Source organism: Pecten maximus, chromosome 4 (assembly GCF_902652985.1).
Source record: "Pecten maximus chromosome 4, xPecMax1.1, whole genome shotgun sequence".
NCBI classification, from domain to species: Eukaryota; Metazoa; Mollusca; class Bivalvia; order Pectinida; family Pectinidae; genus Pecten; species Pecten maximus.
This window is the reverse complement of record NC_047018.1, coordinates 12,018,320-12,044,379: the sequence shown is the minus strand read 5'-3', so window position 1 is coordinate 12,044,379 and position 26,060 is coordinate 12,018,320. Positions and strand designations below refer to the sequence as shown.

Below are 26,060 nucleotides of genomic sequence, written 5' to 3'. Positions count from 1 at the left end.
AATTAAGTAAAAGGCTCACTGTACTTAATTTCTGGCATTCCGTAATCTGTCAGGACCAACTCGTAAATATCCATTCTGAAGATGTAATTATTAGAAATAAAATGTTGGTAAATGGAATCTGTTAAACCAGCGTCTGGCCTGAGAGCGTTTACTTGGACTTTAGTGTTTCATCTTCACATAGCAGCAAGTGGCTGACATCAACACCGTAATCAGTATGGTTGATTTTCATTTATCGGGTAAATACTGGAACCTATGGCACTACACGGGTTATAAGTTTGTACGAACTAAAGTACACGTGAACATGTACACTATAAGATGTGTTAGGGCGCTGTGTGCTCTGCGATCATAACCAAGACAGTGCACAGTACCGGTGGCCCTAGCAATCTCGCCAGTATGGCAATCACAGTGAGGGAAATACGAAAATCACGATAGCAGGAGGCTACAAATACACACATTTCATTTTACTTAAATGAAACGACGATGCAGGCGGCCACCAACCTGCGTGTATGATCGGCTGGCGAGTGGACCTTACATGACAGACCACAGGCTCGCGGAATGAAGTCCCCTGGAATACCGTTTGTTTTGTGCTTGTCTTGTGTTGTGCTTTGGCACCATATCATATTTGGAGAGTACCGAGAATATGTGACGCGACAGACCCTATACGGCACGATCCGGGGGGTCGTTACCAACCGCCTCGTGGGCGAGCACGTGGAACAATACCTGGGCGTGCCCTTTGCCGCCCCACCCAAACACAGCCTACGGTTTGAGGTATGTATGATTCTTAAAGGGACAATTTAGCCAAGTTTGTTCACTTTTCTATTATTTCACATATTATTTCATGAAATTGTACTTCTGTATTCCTTATGAACTTTCCTTGGCCATATATTGATACAAACTTATGTAATCCATGCGTGATTTTTTCCCCAATTAATTGTAAAGGGGATCTTAATCGTATAACTTTACGGTTTTTGTATATGTAAATTAAAAGGAAACACCGATTTCTAAGTATACAAAGTGATATTACGGATATGATGATAACTCTATGCATCAAAGGTATAAACCCAACGGGAAAATTGTGAAGTGTTGAACTTACATAACCCTTCAATATAAGCTAAAAATCAGACACTGTTATTGACTCATGATAAAAGAATAATAAAGAAAAGAAAAAAACGATGACATGATTCTGTTACAGTTCCTATAGCAAACGTTGCTCTGGTTACTATCAGTTTTTTATGCATACATGTACGTATAGAAATAGTTCCATATCAAATAGTTTGCATTTTTTACATTATGCCTGAACATTGTCAAATAAAAGAAGCTTCATATGTAAATGTTAATTATCCAATAGGAAAATGGGGGGAAAATACCATCAGAATTCCGATACGGAATCATTGTATATTGTTGCCGTAATGAACCACGGTCTTTAGGGGGCCATACGGAACCGCTGTCTATTGGGGCCGTAATGAAGCACGGTCTTTAGGGGGCCAGACGGTACCACTGTCTATTGAGGCCGTAATGAACAACTGCCTTTAAGGGGCATACCACTGTCTATTGGAACCGTACAGAACCACTGTCTATTTGGGCCATACAGAGTCACTGCTTATTTGGGCCGTACGTCAGTACTGATTATTGGGGAGTACGGAAATACTGCTTATTGAGGCCATACAGAAACACTGATTATTTTGGCCGTAGGGAAATACTGCTTATTTTCGGTCACATGGAAATACTGCTTATATATAGGCCATACGGAAACACTGATTATTTGGGTCGTACGGAAACACTGCGTATTTGGGCTGCACGGAAATACTACTTATTTGGGCCGCAATGAAATACTGCTTATTTGTGCCACACGAAAATGATTTGATCCGTATTCACCCATGTGTTGCCTCTCGCCTGTATCTGGTACAACTCAATATCATCTAAAAAAAAAACAAAAAAACCCAATAAAACAAAACAAAAACGAATCCACGCAAATAATTGCTTTAACTTCACAAAAGTTTTCTCAAAATTGTCAAAAACACACACCTATCTACATGTAGATACTATGATATCAGCTTCGTTAACCTCTACTTGTAAAGTGATGAGTTGGTGTACCTTCTAAGCCTTACTGAATTGTGCTACGATCAATCGACAGAAGAAGTCATACCGGTCAATAGGGAATTAAATACAAGTATCAGATGTATATGTATTTAAATGAAAATGTGATTTATGTAGCAATCAAATTTACGTTCGATTTCTGTTTCGGACTTTAAATTTGTTTTAAGCATTTGTCGAAATATATCATTCAAGCAATTCTCTCATGAAATATAGCAATCCCTTGAATTGACATAAAAAACGAAAATTATTGTCTAGAATCATCTCAGGTGTTAAATAATCCTCTTCCGTTCCCAACGTGTGGATTCAGAAATTCATGTATGCTATCCAGTACTGTTTATTTACCACCAGGGATTTCCTCAGACATTGATACAGTTTATTGTTTTTCTAAATGATGTTACCGAAGTAGAACATATGATATGAATACGAAGAGCGAGTCTGAAACTCGTTGTTTACAGTCTGTTGTAACTTGATAAAGCGAGTATAAAATTCGTTAGAAAGGCAGTTTTATAGAGAACAAAAACGGCCTGATTTCATGTTTGGAGTATATTATCTATTTGAACTGTTCATTATGTATATATTAGACGACCTAGTCCGAACGCGCCTGATACGATGTCCGTCCAAACGCGGATGACACGATGTCAGTCCGAACGCGCGTGACACGGTGTCCGTTGGCAATATTTTTTTTTAACCTTAAATTTTACGCACTAAAACTGAACACGCACTAAACAAATCGTATGCCATCTCCGCAATTTATCATTTCAACATCCCATGATAATTTATGTTGCTAAAAAATAAGTTATTTACGCAATCAGGATATATTATTTATAGTAAACATGAATCAATAGGCCCGGATCCAGGATTTTCGAAAAGCGGGGAGGGTCCATTAATTTAGTGATAATGCAAGCGCCGTAGTATTTATTTATTTTTTTTTTTTTTGTGAGGGGTCTGGGGGCCGCCCAGCGGGTCCAGGGCAGTGCCCTGGTAGGGGGTTCCAGGGGTGCTAAGCCCCCCGCGGAAAATGAATATAGCACATTTGCAATCATTCAGGGGGCAGTAATTTAGTGATAATGCAAGCGGGTAGGCGCGAGCCTAATTTTTTTTAAGGCTTTCTGAAAAAAAAAAAATCCTCCTCCGAAAAAAGGGAAAATTTACCTAGAAAAGGTATTCACTTTAAAAACTTATTATTTTTCCTTAATAATTGACAGGTTTTTAACTATTCGAATCTGATAGAATGTGTATCTAAAGCGAACCCTATATGCTGCTAATTTGTCGACAACAGATGCCAGTGCCGTTTCATGTAATATGGTGTTTCCTCATTCGTACCTGTCGGTAATTAGTATCACTCGATTCACGTTAAAACCGCGCACCCTTATTCATGTTGTGTTTCTGTCTTGTTCTCATTATCAATCAACTTTACAAATTATCATCATCTTATCGAATCTATATGATGAAGTTAAGCAAAATTTCGTATTAAGATATAGATATTGACTTACCAGGCTAGTGCAGACGACCTGTAAAAAGTGGGGGGCAATTGCCCTCCCCCCCCCCCCCCCCCCCTGCTTCCTACGCCACTCTATTAAACACTATTGGCCATATATACAGGTGTAACGTAAAGGGTACGAACTGCTTCATAGATAATATGATTGCTAAATGATAAATAAAGCGTTTGAAATATTTCAGTATATTATCAATGAAGCGCGTAAGAATTATTTCAGTAAATGAGCAATCATTGAAGCATGTTAGAATCATTTCAGTACATGATCAATGAAGCGTGTTAGAATAATTTTAGTGCATGATCAATGAAGCGTGTTAGAATCATTTTAGTGCATGATCAATCAATAAAACATGTTAGAATCATTTCAGTAACTTATCACAGAAGCGTGTTAGAATTATTTTAGTAAATTATCATTTCACGAGAATGTTAACCGGAAACGTTAATTGTATTTGTATATTGGTCGGGGAATGGGATTTAGCCTCAAATGTAAAACTTTCTAAATCTTAGAGCTTAAGCTTGTAGGTCTAGGCTAGTATAGCCGAAGGAATATTGATCAATCAAGTTTTAACATGTGTATTTGTCAAAAAGAGACAAAAGGATTGGGCACAAGTTGTGACAATATTATCAACTCTCTTCCTCAAACATATTGTATATACATCAGATTGACAGTAAATGGCATAACTGGTTGTCTAGTAACAAAATTGGTGTCCAGTAACATAACGAGTTGTCTAGTAACATAACGGGTTGTCTAGTAACATAACGGGTTGTCTAGTAACATAACGGGTTGTCTAGTAACATAACTGGTTGTCTAGTAACACAATTTTGTGTCTATAATACAACTGGTTGTCTAGTAACATAACGGGTTGCCTTGTAACAAAATTTTGTGTCTAGTAATATAACTGGTTGTCTAGTAACACAATTTTGTGTCTATAATACAACTGGTTGTCTAGTAACATAACGGGTTGCCTAGTAACAAAATTTTGTGTCTAGTAATATAACTGGTTGTCTAGTAACACAATTTTGTGTCTAGTAATACAACTGGTTGTCTAATGTCTAGTAACATAAATGTGTATCTAATTGCATAACGGGTTGTCTAGTAACATAACTAGGTTCTAGTAGCATAACTGGTTGTCAAGTAACATAATTTCGTGTATAGTAACATAACTGTTGTCTAGTAACATAACGGGTTGTCTAGTGACATAACTGGGTGTTTAGTGACATAACTAGGAGTCTGGTAACATAGCTGGAGGCCTAGTAACACAACCAGGTGTCTAGTAACATAGCTAGGTGTCTAGTAGCATAACTGGTTGTCTAGTTACATAACTAGGTTCTAGTAACATAACTGGTTATCTAGTAACATAACTAGGTGTCTAGTATCATAACCGGTTGTCTAGTAACATAACTGGTTATCTAGTAACATAACCAGGTTCTAGTAACATAACTGGTTATCTAGTAACATAACTAGGTTCTAGTAACATAACTGGTTATCTAGTAACATAATTCGGTGTCTAGTAACATAACTAGGTGTCTAGTAAAAAAAATGGTTGTCTAGTAACATAATCCGATATCTAGTAACATCATTGAGTGTCTAGTAACATAACTTGGTGTCTAGTAACATAATTAAGATAAGATAAGATAAGATAAGTTTATTTCTGGTTCAGGACTTTTAAAGTCCTCTATACCAGACTCAAAATAATACATGAGATTGATATAGTACTTCTGTCCGGTCTACTGTACATTGTTTATGATTTAATTGATGCTTTGTAATTAAAGAAATGTTCTTGGTTTTTCCAGTGATCGTCTAGCTTGTTTTTGAAGGAGTTTACATTCAATGCTGATATAACCTGTTCTGGCAATTCATTCCAGATTGACACTGTTCTGTTTGAAAAGTATTTTTTTCTTAGCGTATTTGTGGATAGTCTAGGGAATATTTTTTTGGTATGTCCTCTGGTACTGTTGCGTTCAGAAGCATCCTTCCATAAAATGATACCATTAAAACATTCTTTATCATATATTTCGCTTATTATTTTGTACAGTTCTATCATATCTCCTCTAATTCTTCTAAATGCCAAAGTTGGTAGTTTGAGTTTTTCCAGCCTCTCGCTGTAGGTCAATTCCTTCATTCCCGGGAGACACTTGGTTGCTCTTCTTTGAACCCCTTCTATCTTGTCAATGTGTTTTTGTAAGTGAGGTGCCCACACAGGACTAGCGTAGTCCAGTTGGGATCTTACCAGACATTTATATAATGGGATAAAAGACCTGGTGTCCATAAACTGGAAAGTCCTTCTGATGAGTGCAAATATAGAGTTCGCTTTCTTAACTTTTTCAGATATATGTTCGTCAAACGAAAGCTCGATGATTACTCCTATGTCCTTCTCTTGTTTGGTTTTTCTGCAGGTATTTCCCGTTGAGATGGTAGCATCATGTCCTCTTCCTTTTCCCTTGCCTATTCTCATCTGTTTGCATTTGTCTGGTGCAACTTAAGTAGCCATGTATCACTCCACTTACACATTGTGTCCAGATCCTTTTGAAGCTCTGCACTGTCGTGCTCGCTTTTTATTATTAATTAATTAATTAATAATTGTGTGTATAGTAACATGTTTGTAACATTACGACAATAGAACAAAGAAAGAACAGAACAACAGTGAACAGATTCACTAATATTATGGAGAAGTATAACGTACTAAACCTACCGCTAGTCTTTATCAATTCGAAATATATTTAATGATATTTCAATAAGTGATTGAAGATCTGACTATGAAGCAATTCAAAACAGATGCAGGTTGGACTATCTAAACTATTGATTCTCTTTAAACCATAGCTTAGGGATTTTCGAATGAACCTTAATTTCGTATGGAGGATATGGATTTTGAAGATTTCATCCACCATACCAAAATTAACCTGGTTCGGCATGAAGGTACGGATATGTTTAAACACAACTCTTTCAAAACCTTTTCCAACAGTGGATACAAAGATATCAGTCTGTAATTTGAAAGAAGATTTCTATTTCTGTCACGTGTTTACCATATACATGTAACAGTTATTTGTACATGTATTGTTTAACAAAGAGCACGTGGTATTGTTTACAGGAAGCAGACAATCGCTTTTTATGCATCTAATTTATCTATATCTTCCAATCGCAACTACCCCTGTGTTTATTTATTGTTAACATTCCTTTTAAACAAAACAGAAGAAATAACAATGCTTCGGAAATATACGTAAGCGGTATCGGACTTTAATCATAACAATAGCCCGTTCCTGCGTATATGTTCACGATTATCCGCCTGGATCTAAGAAAATCCGAGACAAAGAAAACACACAGAACAATAGGAACGTGTATCTTATCAATTACTAAATATTTACAACCTATAAGCTATTGAAGGATTCCAGTTGAAAGTCAAACACAAGTATAGGATGATATTTTACTCGATAGTTCAAGGGGATGCTCTAAACATAAAACAAGCGTTAACAAGACGTTGACCTCCGAGTGTTTATCAACGTTTGACACTCTCAGCATATTCTAACGTAGCAAAACCTTGACGCTTAGGTAGAAAGCATCAACATTCATACGTCATAACAAACGTTTTAATCACCTGCAATCACAGAGGTAACCAACTCAGGCCTGTTGTGATGTGTGTTGGTTTCTTGTCCGGTCGTCCTCAGTATGTCCTTTATACTTCATGATGTCCACGTGTTCTCCAGTCGAAAGCTGATTGTCCTGCAGAAGAATTTTATTCACTAAAGAGTTACTTTTCATATTTCTTCTGCCATGAGTAACGACAGAACATCTACCAACAGGGACACATTTTATAATCCGAGAGTAATGTCTTAATTCGTTACATCTACCACACGTTGCTCCAATACAATTTTGACGTCACAACAAAATAAAATGAAAAGAGAAGGAGTTGGTAGCTGTGAAAATGTATCAAGGATTAAGGTTTTGATAATGGTCTAATGATGTAGGAAATGGATATCGCGTGTTTGAAAACTTGAAAACTCCTCCATAACACAAAAACTGATTCCATTTAATTCTTATTGTTGTATCTAATTCAATACGCGTGGCACAATGATTCCTAACGTGACACTAATGGTTCAAAGTATTGCTGACTTGACACCAATGGCTCAATGTATTACTGACGTGACACCAATGGCTCAATGTATTACTGACGTGACACCAATGGCTCAATGTATTGCTGACTTGACACCAATGGCTCAATGTATTGCTGACTTGACACCAATGGCTCAATGTATTACTGACGTGACACCAATGGCTCAATGTATTACTGACGTGGCACCAATGGCTCAATGTATCGCTGACGTGACACCAATGACTCAATGTATCGCTGATGTGACACCAATGACTCAATGTATTACTGACGTGACACAAATAGCTCAATGTATCACTGACGTGACACCAATAGCTCAATGTATCGCTGACGTGGCACCAATGACTCAATGTATCGCTGACGTGACACCAATGGCTCAATGTATTGCTGACGTGACACTAATGGCTCAATGTATTGCTGACGTGACACTAATGGCTCAATGTATCACTGACGTGACACCAATGACTCAATGTATTACTGACGTGACACCAAGGTTCAATGTATTGCTGACGTGGCACCAATGACTCAATGTATTACTGGCTTGGCACAAATGGCTCAATGTATCGCTGACGTGACACCAATAGCTCAATGTATCGCTGATGTGACACAAATGACTCAATGTATTACTGACGTGACACCAAGTTTCAATGAATTGCTGACATGACACCAATAGCTCAATGTATCGCTGACGTGACACCAATGGCTCAATGTATTGCTGACGTGACACTAATGGCTCAATGTATTGCTGAGGTGACACCAGTGGTTCAATGTATTGCTGACGTGACACTAATGGCTCAATGTATCACTGACGTGACACCAAGGTTCAATGAATTGCTGACGTGACACCAAAGACTCAATGTATTGCTGTCGTGGCACCAATGACTCAATGTATTGCTGACGTGACACCAATGGTTCAATGTATCACTGACGTGACACCAATAGCTCAATGTATCGCTGACGTGGCACCAATGACTCAATGTATTACTGACGTGACACCAATGGCTCAATGTATCGCTGACGTGACACCAATGGCTCAATGTATCGCTGACGTGACACCAATGGCTCAATGTATTGCTGACGTGACACTAATGGCTCAATGTATTGCTGACGTGACACTAATGGTTCAATGTATTACTGACGTGACACTAATGGTTCAAAGTATTGCTAACATGACACCAAGGTTCAATGAATTGCTGACGTGACACCAATAACTCAATGTATTGCTGATGTGGCACCAATGCCTCAATGTATTGCTGACGTGACACCAATGGCTCAATGTATTGCTGAAGTGACACTAATGGCTCATTGCATTGCTTACTTGACCTTAATGATTTGCTGGATTGGAAAACATCGTAACAATGGACAAACAACAGTGCGTGCTGGCATGGGAAACATCGTAACTATGGACAAACAACAGTGCGGGCTGGCATGGGAAATATCTTAACTATGGACAAACAACAGTGCGGGCTGGCATGGGAAACATCGTAACAATGGACAAACAACAGTGCGGGCTGGCATGGGAAACATCGTAACTATGGACAAACAACAGTGTGGGCTGGCATGGGAAACATCGTAACTATGGACAAACAACAGTGCGGGCTGGCATGGGAAACATCGTAACAATGGACAGACACCGTAAATAGAGACCACACCATCACATCAGGGGCCACACCATCACCTCAGGGGACCACACTTCACATCAGGAGACCACACCACCACATCAGGGGACAACACCACCACATCAGGGGCCACATCATCACTTCAGGGAACCACACTTCACATCAGGAGACCACACCATCACATCAAGCGACCACAGCACCCCATCAGAGACCCACGCCATCACATCAGGATACCACATCACCATATCAGGGGACCACACCACCTCCACAGAGTAACCACCACAACAGGGGACCACACCATCACATCCATCAGGATACCACAGCACCACATCAGGGTCCACACCACCACATCAGAGGACCACACCACCAAATCAGGGGCCACACCATCACTTCAGGGGACCACACCATCACATCAGGAGACCAAACAACCACAACAGGGGACAACACCACAACAGGGGACCACATCATCACATTAGGAAACCACACCACCACATCAGGGCCACACCATCACATCAGGAGACCAAACAACCACACAAGGGGCTACACCATCACTTCAGGGGACCACACCATCACATCAGGGACCACGCCATCTCATCAGGAGACCACACCACCACAACAGAGGACCACGTCACCACATCAGGGGACCACACCATCACAACAGGGGACCACACCATCACAACAGGGGACCACGTCACCACATCAGGGGACCACACCATCACAACAGGGGACCACGCCACCACAACAGGGGACCACGCCACCACAACAGGGGACCACACCACCACATCAGGGGACCACACCACCACAACAGGGGACCACACCACATCAGAGGACCACACCATCACATCATCGTTAAAAAGAAGGTATTAAGAGATTAAGAGACGGTGCTATTCGCTGTTGGTGCAGTAAAACGGTAGGATGATTGTGTGGGTCCAGATATACACCCACCGGTGTATATAACATGATAACCTGTCATGAGTACAGATATACACCCACCGGTGTATATAACATGATAACCTGTCATGAGTACAGATATACACCCACCGGTGTATATAACATGATAACCTGTCATGAGTACATCACATGTACATCACACCTGATAGATCTGGACATTTAACACATACAAAACCTGATAATCTACCAGTAGTAACGGGCCTAGTCTCCGCCGATCAACACGACCCTGACCTTTGAGAGAATACACACTAACGTTGTCCATGTCTTCTGTCTCCCCCTGGCAATGTATTCTGGAACACTTCCTGTAGTATAATGGAGTAACCCACTTGGCTAAATAAGTATTTCCTGTTAGACTTTTACAACATGCTGTACAGGATTGATGCACGTCCTAGAATGCAATCTCGTGATCTGGAAAAACGAAACATGCTTGAGGAGCTGGGAAATGTCCTGGAACATGCACAAACGGCAAGGACTTCGAGCCATTCAAGTTCACAGCTACTTTTAATACTGACAGCCAGATTACGACGGAGGCTAGTAACACAGGGATTTTTTTCCATCTTTTCAACAAAACATCTCCCAATGCCTTAACAAACAGACGGACAAACAACACAGCATATAGAGAGAAGGGACTGGATGAGAACTATGGAAAAGTATGGGGTTTTGTGTATTTTTTATCCCTGGTTACATTTTGAGGATGACACCTGAACTTGACCGAGAATTTCAAAGCGACAGTTGATGACAAATCATAAGACGCTACCCTTTCGGAGCTCCTGGTCTTATATCCTTTGTATTGTTCCTGTTTCGTCCACGTTGTTCTATAGATCTTAAGTTAGAATTACGGTTTCTTTTTACACGTCGGTATTCTCCTGTTTACATTATTATGTTCTAGTTGCAAGGAAAGATGGAGTGCGCCATTGCCATTTGGGACAGACCTGATACCATCATGGTACAGCGCACTGCTGACAACTGTCATTAATGGTAGTTTTTGTATACCTTTTGGTACACCATTTCATGTGTTCGACACTACAGCAATAAGGATACAATGTCAAGTTATGTTTACTTCAACTTAGCAACTAGGCTATTTCATTCATCACGCAATCATGTTTTAATCACGTAATTAAACATCGTTTTATATTTTATTATATACGAATGTCTAATTTAAGGTTATAGAGTTTGGCGTCGCTTTTAAACTGTATAGAGATATTCTCTTTTAATTTAACAGCCCATGTGACGAGTAATGTGTGTAATGTGTAGAGTAAGTATTGTCACTTTAACAGCCCATGTGACCAGTGACAAGTAATGTGTGTAATGTGTAGAGCTTCTAATACGAATGTTTATTTAAATTTAGGGAATAGGTTATTTTCAATAAATTCAACGTTTTGAAGTTGTCTCGTTTTCTGTGAATATGCACAGTAATTGTTACGTGTACCAACAGAACCCATCTTCACCTGTGCTTAATTATCATTGTACATTTCAATGCTCCGGACGAAATAAAGACCTCAACTGTTAACGAAATGTCTTATACGATCACATGAACATTTAGCTGCATATTAATAATTTAAACATAACTGCAGATCAAGTTTAAAGCATTGTATTTATATGACAAGACATTTTGGAGGAAGAGTGTTCTACGAGATCCACACACTTTAATCAATAGTTAGACATGAATATTCTACTACAAAATAAGGCCTAAGGCCTATGGGACAAAGCCTTTGACATGACGTGGGTCATTTCCAGGATCTACCAGAGAATGCAATCGCCATATAGCGGTGTGTATATGTGTGAGTGATGGTAGACTTCGTGTCTCGTTATTCCTAACCCATCAGCCGTCAGTATACCTAGATGTATCAATCTGTACAATATATGTGTGGTCCCAAAGCAAATGGGTTTTAAATGTTTTCATTCTTCAAACTGAATATATGGCAGTTCTTTAGAATTGAATTAAACGTAATTGGTTGAATAAAAGGAAACATAAACATTCTAATTGCAAATCAACATTGCATTAAAGAAAACATTCTGTGAATTGAAATACTAACATAATGATTTGATTGGTTGTTCGTTACAATAGAAATCGAACGATTTGATTGGTAGTCCGTTAAAAAAGATATTGGATGATTTGATTGGTTGTTCGTCACAATGGATACCGGACGATTTGATTGGTTGTCCGTTTCAATAGATACCAGACGAGTTGATTGGTTGTCCGTTACAATAGATACCGGACGATTTGATTGGTTGACCGTTACAGTCGATACCGGACGATTTGATTGGTTGTCCGTTACAATAGATACCGGACGATTTGATTGGTTGTCCGTTACAATAGATACCGGATTGCTTTTGTCACCGTCTGTAGGCACTTATTCTCTCCCGCTAAATTATTATTTAATGCATTTAACATGGAGAAGTTTTTTTATCATTTTATATCCATAGGACACGGGAAATATGATTCGTATTCAGTAGTTGTGTCGACTATATGTTGTGGTCCGTCCCTACTAGATTATACCAACATTTCCTTGCTTGTGTTGAATACTTTTCCAGGTTAGCATTGCCATTTTCATTTGTTTAAGAAAAAAACTTTAATAGTGTTTTTAAATCAAGCTAACCAAGCTTGTCTGTGCTTACACTTCGTATCAGCTTTTCTTTTTATAGGACGATTAAGACAGTGTATGCACGTTTTATGAAAGGCCAATTTTTACAATTGTATCTTTACTTAATTTTAGAAAAAAAATAATTGATCAGAGTTTCGAATCTTCATTTTAATGTTTTCATGTTATACTTGGACTGTTGGGGTCGCCCCATGTCAACAAAGTTTTAATGTTGATACACTTTGTTGTTGCATAGTTTGGATACCAATGTCTATAGAACTGTTTGAATTAATTAATTATGGTCTAGGAAATGTCCGTTCTTATATTACCATTTAAAGACACTTACAGGATGAAATGATACGGATTTTCATTATGTAAAATGTGAATTGAGGACGGGCTTTCATCCCGATAATGTCAATAAGATTGTGCGTTTTATACACGTGTGTGCGATATGATTAGTGCTTATTACATGACGTATTCTTCTGCCAAGATTAATTCATAACAAAAGTCATTGTTATGATATAAGATGTTCGCTTTCATTTATGTCATTGTATATGTCCGTACATTGAAACATCAGGTAAGTCGAATATTTTACTTGTCATCTTCGACTTATCCGTGTTTGGTATATTCAGTTAATATTGTTAAAATGATTTCGTATCAACTCCATGAGACTACATCTTTCTCCAGGAGTCCGGAGTTTTGAATTAACGCGCTATCAACGTTAACTGCTGTGGTAATTCAATCAAGAAGCATACTGCCGAAGAAACCCAGCAGGTTACCCCAGCCGGTCACATTATATTGACAATGGGCGAACCAGTCGTCCCACTCCTAAAATGCTGAGTGGTAAGTAGGAATTGCAACTACCATTTTACAGACTTGGTAAGTCTCGGCCAGAGGACACCCCTTCCTTACAGGGACAAACGCTCAACTAAAGGCCCAAAGAGAGAAGGTAGGAAGATTAAAGTTGTTCACAAAGAAGGGAAAAGATATTCAGTCGGCTCTTACGATCATGTAATCATATAACGATCTCGCTGCTTCTATATTTTTAAGTTTTAAAAAATGTTATCTATATAAGTTTTCAAAAATGTTATCTATATAAGTTTTCAAAAATGTTATCTATATAAGTTTTCAAAAATGTTAATTACAACATGCATTACATGCCGCAAAAGGACAGGAAATGTTCACGTCGAAACCAAAACTACACAGAACTCTCCAAATATTAACCGTCTATCTTTATCTTATCAAGCTCTCTCAAAAATCAATGAAACGATTTTTGTAAATGTCCATACAGTGGTGAATACCAGTTGTAGGGTTATTGTTAATCGTTTACAAAGACATTTCCCATACAAAAACCATTTTAGTGAGCTAATTTCCGGAAATTTGACCTAGTTTCCACAGGACACTATTTCCGGTATGACTCCAAATCACCAATCACGTCCTCTGTTAAGTCTTTTCACGGTGATTAACTGGACAAATCAGCATGGTAGATAACAATCACCGACCTTAGCTGACGACAAACCAACACAGCAAACACAATCATCGACCTTAGCTGACGACAAACCAACACAGCAAACACAATCACCGACCTTAGCTGACGACAAACCAACACAGCAAACACAATCACCGACCTTAGCTGACGACAAACCAACACAGTAAACACAATCATCGACCTTAGCTGACGACAAACCAACACAGCAAACACAATCACCGACCTTAGCTGACGACAAACCAACACAGCAAACACAATCACCGACCTTAGCTGACGACAAAGCTCACGAGATAAATAGAAGACGGTTCACTATATAATTCTGAACGAGACTTTATTTATGTGTGTATATGTTTTTTTTAATATGCATTTGCATTTGTTTATGTAATAAAAGTAAAAGCAAACATTTCATGTAGGATTTGTATAATAATAAATGTTGGTGCTGGAACCCTTAGAGATATTTTATGTGATCATGTAAAGCACTTGGACAGTCAATTTCATTGGACAAAACCAACCATGCAATATTTTACTTCTTTAATGACTTTTCTTCTTCTGCCTGTCTTTCTGGAAACTTGGGTATCACTGTCTTTACAGTAAAAATATTATATGAAGGAGAAGTATGTTTTCTTTTATACCGGTTATTACGTGAACCCCTGTGACTCCTTCCGTGTATTGTGACAGGACTGCTTGTTTTCCCGTAACACATTTAGAGTTTAGAAGGAGCTTGCATGTAACAGTGAAAACAACAAGAGTTTAAATTGGTATGAGAGGATATCAACGAAGTAATCTTAGAAATACACGGTTACCACAAATATTGGGCATAGCTTGGTTTGGACGACCTGAAAAACATGTCACTGAAAACCGATACTCAAAAGATCAGTCCAATGATTATTATTCTTTTTTTTTTCTTTCTTTTTTTTTAAACTTAACCAAAAACAGAAAGGTGATTGCTATGTTGCACTGTTACTTTCAATGTGGAAATTAAAGTCAACGGAAAGCTCTGTTAGAAAGTATCTCAACCGTAAAGACCGTTCATGTAGAATGTCCTTACAAGGGAACAGGAAAAGGGTAAAATTAGTCCTGAATTTATAAAAAGTATTGAAAAACTGGTTATCCAGAGTATTCAAAACGGCCAATCCAATACCAAAATCTCAAATTCTGCCATATCGGCTGAGCGAATCAAAGTCGGAACAGGCCCAAGAGGTCACGGGAGAGACATGTTACCGAATCCAGAATGAAGCTCATTTTAACCAAGTGTGGAACCCTCTGTAGCCGTCCAGATACTACAGATCACCGCTTATGGAATTAAGACAGGTATAAATACAAACATCGTAATAACATCTCGACATATTCCGGAGGCGCTGTTCCCCTTTCACACCATATTAACAGGTATCTCGGAATCGATTACGGAGACCATAAACCATGCTCCCTTCTGTTCGCTAGTTTATGTTTCCCCTCCAACATTACTAATATCACCCGATCCCTCCCTCTGATGCCATGTTTTTATGTCAGGTTTATTACCTGTGTCCGTATCTCCAGTGTGTTCTACATACTCAAGTTTCTTCCCGGATTGGTTGACATAGGAGTCACGGCCAACCACTCCGGATCAATGCATGCAAAGGCATATACGACAAGCCGAAGATGCCAGCCAACCATTCAGAAGTGGGGTGGGTAACCAGTATGTTCACCATTTGTAGCGATGCAAGCATGACCAAAACTGTAACCAACATACCAAGGACACTTTAATTAAGTTCCCTTACGAAAGCTAAGCCTCGAAATCACGACATAAGTCAGTATGAGATATCTTCAGATGCCAAAGTGCGTCCCTCTCTAGTGAATGTACCTGGGTTACCAAGCTATACATGTACCTGGCCTATGAAACTATACATGTTCCTGGTCTAACAAGCTATACATGTACCTAGCCTTCCAAGCTATACATGTACCTGGCCTACCAAGCTATACATGTACCCGGCCTTCCAAGCTATACATGTACCTGGCCTACCAAGTTATACATGTACCTGACCTACCAAGCTATACATGTACCTGGCCTTTCAAGCTATACATGTACCCGGCCTACCAAGTTATAAATGTACCTGACCTACCAAGCTATACATGTTCCTGGCCTAACAAGCTATACATGTATACACACGGCCTACCAAGCTATACATGTACCTGGCCTAACAAGATATACATGTACCTGGCTAAAACCATGAATCTAAAAATGAGCAATAACTTACCTAGTTACAGTTCGTGGACAAATTGAACTTGCAAACAGGTATATTTGTACAGCCTCGTCCCACTTTAACTATTAGGAACATAATTATCACCTAAGAAAATACAGCTCCAGGACTCTTCCGTTATCTGCCTGTGATTCTTACTTTTATCTACTTTAATTTTATATTTATTGTATTATTAAGGTACTAGCGTTCTTATACAGCTGTTTCATCAGCTCATTCCTTTCTGTCCTCTACTAGTCCCGAACCATACAATCTACCATTCCCATAGAGTAGAAGACTATGTAGTATTTCCAATATTTGATATTAAATGTCATATGTATTAACCATTTAACTCGGGCTTCACGTTTGTAAACATTATTGTGTTGACGGTTGTGATGGTGCGGATGACACAAGTATTGAGGATTTTTGCACGAGAAACCAAATTAACATAAGGTGATGGGCGACAACATATTGAATATTTCTGCTGCTATTGATTGTGCAGGCTAGCTAACAAGGCCAAGCTAGCCACCGATAAACGATTAATGTTACATTTATACTTTCCATTTCCAGTAAGATCGCGTCAGATAATCACACTGCCTTAATGAATATTTACAAGGGTGTTGGTTGTATGTGTCTGCTGCATTTCACACTAAAACGTCTACGTGTCCATGTATTTATAACAATCTTAACGTAATACACGACTAACAGTGTACTGTATTTCTAAGTTACACAATCTTCAATGATCATTTATGAATACCGACTATGAAGAATTGCTCTTTTTTCCTTTTGTTTTTTCTCTCTCGTGTTAATTAATAGTACACCGCTGAAGATGCTCTAAGGCTCCAAATAGCGTTACACTGACAGCTTAATGCCAAAGGGTATTGTTGGTATTCGTGCAGATTTTGCCAAGAGGTTTAAGTTATATATATATGTTATCCACGATGTTCTGTGCTGTGTTATATAAAAGAAAGTACTGTTTTGGAATTGTATGCAATTGTCGAATAAATATAATTGAGATTGATAACGTTGGTATGTTTATGAATCAGGATTTTCTGTTATTGTATAAACATTGGCCTGACCAAGAATAGACAAGTTATTGTACAAGTTATTGTATAAACATTGGCCTGACAAAGAATAGATTAGTGATTGTATAAACATTGGCCTGACCAAGAATAGATTAGCGATTGTATAAACATTGGCCTGACCTAGAATAGATTGGTGATTGTATAAACATTGGCCTGACAAAGAATAGATTAGCTATTGTATAAACATTGGCCTGACAAAGAATAGACAAGTTATTGTATAAAAATTTTCTATGATCCAGAATGATCTTGAATTGTAACAAAAAACAGACTGTTATCGTTGGAGAGGTAAAGATCTTTGTATGCCAACATCACATCTAAATTTCCCTAGGGCTCGGTGTTAGGTCCTTCTGTAAATGTCATCACGGTTTCGACGTTGACACTATTGTATAAATGGCTATTGGCCTTCCTCTGAGATTCTCCACCTTCAACAAAAATTAGAAAAAGTATAATCTTGGAACTCTTTGGAAATGTCATTCCACCCATTCAGTAAACTTCAAACAACAAACGTATCCAATACTTTTATTTCACAAGGAGCCATCCGCTGTACCTATATATCACAACTCATTCGAATCAGTAATCCCCAACATATTAATTTATCATTCCAAACACATTTTTTTTCGCCAACACCACACTTGGCGACCCTTTTCTGTGTATAATGTAGAACGCTCCCTATAACAAAGTAAACTGTCAACTCTCAACCTTTACTAGACTGGTTATGTTATAATGTCAGTACTTTTACTAGACTGGTTATGTTATAACATCAGTACCTGTACTAGACTGGTTATGTTATAACGTCAGTACCTTTACTAGACTGGTTATGTTATAACATCAGTACTTTTACTAGACTGGTTATGTTATAACGTCATTACCTTTATTAGACTGGTTATGTTATAACATCATTACTTTTACTAGACTGGTTATGATATAACATCAGTACTTTAACTAGACTGGCTATAATATAACATTAGTACTTTTACTAGACTGGTTATGTTATAACATCAGTACCTTTACTAGACTGGTTATGTTATAACGTCAGTACCTTTACTAGACTGGTTATGTTATAACATCAGTACCTTTACTAGACTGGTTATGTTATAACGTCAGTACCTTTACTAGACTGGTTATGTTATAACGTCAGTACCTTTACTAGACTGGTTATGTTATAACATCAGTACCTTTACTAGACTGGTTGTGTTATAACATTAGTACTTTTACTAGACTGGTTATGTTATAACATCAGTACCTTTACTAGACTGGTTATGTTATAACATCATTACCTTTACTAGACTGGTTATGTTATAACATCATTACCTTTACTAGACTGGTTATGTTATAACATCAGTACCTTTACTAGACTGGTTATGTTATAACATCAGTACCTTTACTAGACTGGTTATGTTATAACATCAGTACCTTTACTAGACTGGTTGTGTTATAACATTAGTACTTTTACTAGACTGGTTATGTTATAACATCAGTACCTTTACTAGACTGGTTATGTTATAATGTCAGTGCGTTAACTAGACTGGTTATGTTATAACATCAATACCTTTACTAGACTGGTTATGTTATAACGTCAGTACCTTTACTAGACTGGTTATGTTATAACATCAGTACTTTTACTAGACTGGTTATGTTATAACATCAGTACCTTTACTAGACTGGTTATGTTATAACATCAGTACCTTTACTAGACTGGTTATGTTATAACATCATTACCTTTACTAGACTGGTTATGTTATAACATCAGTACCTTTACTAGACTGGTTATGTTATAACATTAGTACTTTTACTAGACTGGTTGTGTTATAACATTAGTACTTTACTAGACTGGTTATGTTATAACATCAGTACCTTTACTAGACTGGTTATGTTATAACATCAGTACTTTTACTAGACTGGTTATGTTATAACATCAGTACCTTTACTAGACTGGTTATGATATAACATCAGTACCTTTACTAGACTGGTTATGTTATAACGTCAGTACCTTTACTAGACTGGTTATGTTATAACGTCAGTACCTTTACTAGACTGGTTATGTTATAACATCAGTACCTTTACTAGACTGGTTATGTTATAACGTCAGTGCTTTTACTAGACTGGTTATGTTATAACGTCAGTACCTTTACTAGACTGGTTATGTTATAACGTCACTACTTTAACTAGACTGGTTATGTTATAACGTCATTACTTTTACTAGACTGGTTATGTTATAACGTCATTACCTTTACTAGACTAGTTATGTTATAACGTCAGTACCTTTACTAGACTGGTTATGTTATAACGTCATTACCTTTACTAGACTGGTTGTGTTATAACATAAGTACCTTTACTAGACTGGTTATGTTATACGTCAGTGCTTTTACTAGACTGGTTATGTTATAACATCAGTACATTTACTAGACTGGTTATGTTATAACGTCAGTGCTTTTACTAGACTGGTTATGTTATAACATCAGTACCTTTACTAGACTGGTTATGTTATAACATCAGTACTTTTACTAGACTGGTTATGTTATAACGTCAGTACCTTTACTAGACTGGTTATGATATAACATCAATACCTTTACTAGACTGGTTATGTTATAACATCAGTACTTTTACTAGACTGGTTATGTTATAACATCAGAACCTTTACTAGACTGGTTATGTTATAACATCAGTACCTTTACTAGACTGGTTGTGTTATAACATTAGTACTTTTACTAGACTGGTTATGTTATAACGTCAGTACCTTTACTAGACTGGTTATGTTATAACATCAGTACCTTTACTAGACTGGTTATGTTATAACGTCAGTACTTTTACAAGACTGGTTATGTTATAACGTCAGTACCTTTACTAGACTGGTTATGTTATAACGTCAGTACCTTTACTAGACTGGTTATGATATAACATCAATACCTTTACTAGACTGGTTATGTTATAACATCAATACCTTTACTAGACTGGTTATGTTATAACATCAGTACCTTTACTAGACTGGTTATGTTATAACATTAGTACTTTTACTAGACTGGTTATGTTATAACGTCATTACCTTTACTAGACTGGTTATGTTGTAACGTCAGTACCTTTACTAGACTGGTTATGTTATAACATCAGTACCTTTACTTGACTGGTTATGTTATAACATCAATACCTTTACTAGACTGGTTATGTTATAACGTCAGTACCTTTACTAGACTGGTTATGTTATAATGTCAGTGCTTTAACTAGACTGGTTATGTTATAACATCAGTACCTTTACTAGACTGGTTATGATATAACATCAGTACCTTTACTAGACTGGTTATGTTATAACGTCAGTACCTTTACTAGACTGGTTATGTTATAACATCAGTACCTTTACTAGACTGGTTATGTTATAACGTCAGTGCTTTTACTAGACTGGTTATGTTATAACGTCAGTACCTTTACTAGACTGGTTATGTTATAACGTCACTACTTTAACTAGACTGGTTATGTTATAACGTCATTACTTTTACTAGACTGGTTATGTTATAACGTCATTACCTTTACTAGACTGGTTATGTTATAACATCAGTACCTTTACTAGACTGGTTATGTTATAACGTCATTACCTTTACTAGACTGGTTGTGTTATAACATAAGTACCTTTACTAGACTGGTTATGTTATAACGTCAGTGCTTTTACTAGACTGGTTATGTTATAACATCAGTACATTTACTAGACTGGTTATGTTATAACGTCAGTGCTTTTACTAGACTGGTTATGTTATAACATCAGTACCTTTACTAGACTGGTTATGTTATAACATCAGTACTTTTACTAGACTGGTTATGTTATAACGTCAGTACCTTTACTAGACTGGTTATGATATAACATCAGTACCTTTACTAGACTGGTTATGTTATAACGTCAGTACCTTTACTAGACTGGTTATGTTATAACGTCAGTACCTTTACTAGACTGGTTATGTTATAACGTCAGTACCTTTACTAGACTGGTTATGTTATAACATCAGTACCTTTACTAGACTGGTTATGTTATAACGTCAGTACCTTTACTAGACTGGTTATGTTATAACGTCAGTACCTTTACTAGACTGGTTATGTTATAACGTCAGTACCTTTACTAGACTGGTTATGTTATAACATCAGTACCTTAACTAGACTGGTTATGTTATAACGTCAGTGCTTTTACTAGACTGGTTATGTTATAACGTCAGTACCTTTACTAGACTGGTTATGTTATAACGTCACTACTTTAACTAGACTGGTTATGTTATAACGTCATTACTTTTACTAGACTGGTTATGTTATAACGTCATTACCTTTACTAGACTGGTTATGTTATAACGTCAGTACCTTTACTAGACTGGTTATGTTATAACGTCATTACCTTTACTAGACTGGTTGTGTTATAACATAAGTACCTTTACTAGACTGGTTATGTTATAACGTCAGTGCTTTTACTAGACTGGTTATGTTATAACATCAGTACATTTACTAGACTGGTTATGTTATAACGTCAGTGCTTTTACTAGACTGGTTATGTTATAACATCAGTACCTTTACTAGACTGGTTATGTTATAACATCAGTACCTTTACTAGACTGGTTATGTTATAACGTCAGTACCTTTACTAGACTGGTTATGTTATAACGTCACTACTTTAACTAGACTGGTTATGTTATAACGTCATTACTTTTACTAGACTGGTTCTGTTATAACGTCATTACCTTTACTAGACTGGTTATGTTATAACGTCAGTACCTTTACTAGACTGGTTATGTTATAACGTCATTACCTTTACTAGACTGGTTGTGTTATAACATAAGTACCTTTACTAGACTGGTTATGTTATAACGTCAGTGCTTTTACTAGACTGGTTATGTTATAACATCAGTACATTTACTAGACTGGTTATGTTATAACGTCAGTGCTTTTACTAGACTGGTTATGTTATAACATCAGTACCTTTACTAGACTGGTTATGTTATAACATCAGTACTTTACTAGACTGGTTATGTTATAACGTCAGTACCTTTACTAGACTGGTTATGATATAACATCAATACCTTTACTAGACTGGTTATGTTATAACATCAGTACTTTTACTAGACTGGTTATGTTATAACATCAGTACTTTTACTAGACTGGTTATGTTATAACATCAGTACCTTTACTAGACTGGTTATGTTATAACATCAGTACCTTTACTAGACTGGTTGTGTTATAACATTAGTACTTTTACTAGACTGGTTATGTTATAACGTCAGTACCTTTACTAGACTGGTTATGTTATAACATCAGTACCTTTACTAGACTGGTTATGTTATAACGTCAGTACTTTTACTAGACTGGTTATGTTATAACATCAGTACCTTTACTAGACTGGTTATGTTATAACATCAGTACTTTACTAGACTAGTTATGTTATAACATCAGTACCTTTACTAGACTAGTTATGTTATAACATCAGTACCTTTACTAGACTGGTTATGTTATAACATCAGTACCTTTACTAGACTAGTTATGTTATAACATCAGTACCTTTACTAGACTGGTTATGTTATAACGTCAGTACTTTTACTAGACTGGTTATGTTATAACGTCAGTACCTTTACTAGACTGGTTATGTTATAACGTCAGTACCTTTACTAGACTGGTTATGATATAACATCAATACCTTTACTAGACTGGTTATGTTATAACATCAATACCTTTACTAGACTGGTTATGTTATAACATCAGTACCTTTACTAGACTTGTTATGTTATAACGTCAGTACCTTTACTAGACTGGTTATGTTATAACGTCAGTGCTTTTACTAGACTGGTTATGTTATAACGTCAGTACCTTTACTAGACTGGTTATGTTGTAACATCGGTTTTTTTACTAAGACTGGTTATGTTATAACATTAGTACTTTTACTAGACTGGTTATGTTATAACGTCATTACCTTTACTAGACTGGTTATGTTATAACGTCAGTACCTTTACTAGACTGGTTATGTTATAACATCAGTACCTTTACTAGACTGGTTATGTTATAACGTCAGTACCTTTACTAGACTGGTTATGTTATAACATCAGTACCTTTACTAGACTGGTTATGTTATAACATCAGTACCTTTACTAGACTGGTTATGTTATAACGTCAGTACCTTTACTAGACTGGTTATGTTATAACGTCAGTACCTTTACTAGACTGGTTATGATATAACGTCAGTACTTTTACTAGACTGGTTATGTTATAACATCAGTACCTTTACTAGACTGGTTATGTTATAACATCAGTACCTTTACTAGACTGGTTATGTTATAACATCAGTACTTTTACTAGACTGGTTATGTTATAACATCAGTACCTTTACTAGACTGGTTATGTTATAACATCAGTACCTTTACTAGACTGGTTATGTTATAACATCAGTACCTTTACTAGACTGGTTATGTTATAACATCAGTACCTTTACTAGACTGGTTATGTTATAACGTCAGTACCTTTACTAGACTGGTTATGTTAAAACGTCATTACTTTTACAAGACTGGTTATGTTATAACATCAGTACCTTTACTAGACTGGTTATGTTATAACATCAGTACTTTGTACTTTTACTAGACTGGTTATGTTATAACATCAGTACTTTGTACTTTTACTAGACTGGTTATGTTATAACATCAGTACCTTTCCTAGACTGGTTATGTTATAACGTCAGTACCTTTACTAGACTGGTTATGTTATAACGTCAGTACTTTTACTAGACTTGTTATGTTATAACATCATTACTTTTACTAGACTGGTTATGTTATAACATCAGTACTTTTACTAGACTGGTTATGTTATAACATCAGTACCTTTACTTGACTGGTTATGTTATAACATCAGTACTTTTACTAGACTGGTTATGTTATAACATCAGTACCTTTACTAGACTGGTTATGTTATAACATCATTACTTTTACTAGACTGGTTATGTTATAACGTCAGTACCTTTACTAGACTGGTTATGTTACAATATCAATACCTTTACTAGACTGGTTATGTTATAACGTCAGTACCTTTACTAGACTGGTTATGATATAACATCATTACTTTTACTAGACTGGTAATGTTATAACGTCAGTACTTTTACTAGACTGGTTATGTTATAACATCAGTATCTTTACTAGACTGGTTATGTTATAACGTCATTACTTTTACTAGACTGGTTATGTTATAACATCAGTACCTTTACTAGACTGGTTATGTTATAACGTCAGTACTTTTACTAGACTGGTTATGTTATAACGTCAGTACCTTTACTTGACTGGTTATGTTATAACATCAGTACTTTTACTAGACTGGTTATGTTATAACATCAGTACCTTTACTAGACTGGTTATGTTATAACATTAGTACTTTTACTAGACTGGCTATAATATAACTTCAGTACCTTTACTAGACTGGTTATAATATATATATTCGATCCTCTTTTTTTTTTACACCAGTTTGATATTACATCAATCTGTTATTGCCTTATCAAGCATGAGTTTGATATAAACAAGAACACTCTTTCTAGTTATTCCCAGTTACTTATATTTTCCCTAGTTACTTATTATCTGTATTATATTTTTTTATCATTGGAGATTTAGGTCACATTTAATCATATTCTCAAAATTATCATAAGTCCAACTTTACCAAAATGATTGGATGAAAGAGTAAGTACAACACTCCTGTGGGTTGTTTTTTTTACATTTGTTACGACCGTTTGTAATGTCCCCATTCTCTGTTGGATGTCCACAATTTTGGTCCCTAACATAACTGACGTGTCCCTTACATCACTGACGACTCCGAGAAGGACAAAAAACTGTACATGAACAGTACAGTTTTATACGGTGGCTGATTTGTGCCATTTCGTCCTTTAAAGAAAATAACAAACCTTAAATTTCGTCTTTTTGCCCCGAAAAGACGAAATAAATGCACGCATATTAGCGACTTTCATTGTCGTCTTTTCGGGTTTAGTAATCTCGTTTTTTCGACTTTTCGCCATGAAAAGACGAAAAATAAGGACGAAATTTAAAGTTTGTTAGTTTTCGTCTTTTCGGGGCGAAAATTAACAAAACTTAAATCTCGTCTTTTCGAGTTAGTTATGATGTTAGTACTATGATGTTGGTATTATGATGTTAGTACTATGATGTTAGTACTATGATGTTGGTATTATGATGTTAGTACTATGATGTTAGTACTATGATGTTAGTATTATGATGTTAGTACTATGATGTTAGTTATATGATGTCAGTATTATGATGTTAGTACTATGATGTTAGTACTATGATGTTAGTATTATGATGTTAGTACTATAATTAATTTTTCTTTGTTTTCATGGTAAATACTCAAATGTGATTGGTCGAAAAATTCTTTTCATTCTTCTATGAAAGAAATTCCGAGAATGGCGCGAAAAATGTGAC

At 36.7% G+C, this 26,060-nt stretch overlaps 1 protein-coding gene across 1 annotated transcript in view; it reads left to right on the top strand.

The window, feature by feature from the left end:
- The first annotated feature begins 330 nt into the window (after nucleotides 1-330).
- The window catches only part of LOC117324885 (carboxylesterase 5A-like), a 92,879-nt gene continuing 67,149 nt past the window's right edge, over nucleotides 331-26,060 (top strand). Inside the window, exon 1 of the mRNA XM_033880713.1 lies at nucleotides 331-768. Coding sequence (XP_033736604.1) covers nucleotides 556-768 — 213 coding nt within the window. The 5' untranslated portion in view covers nucleotides 331-555. The remainder of the gene's footprint in view (nucleotides 769-26,060) is intronic.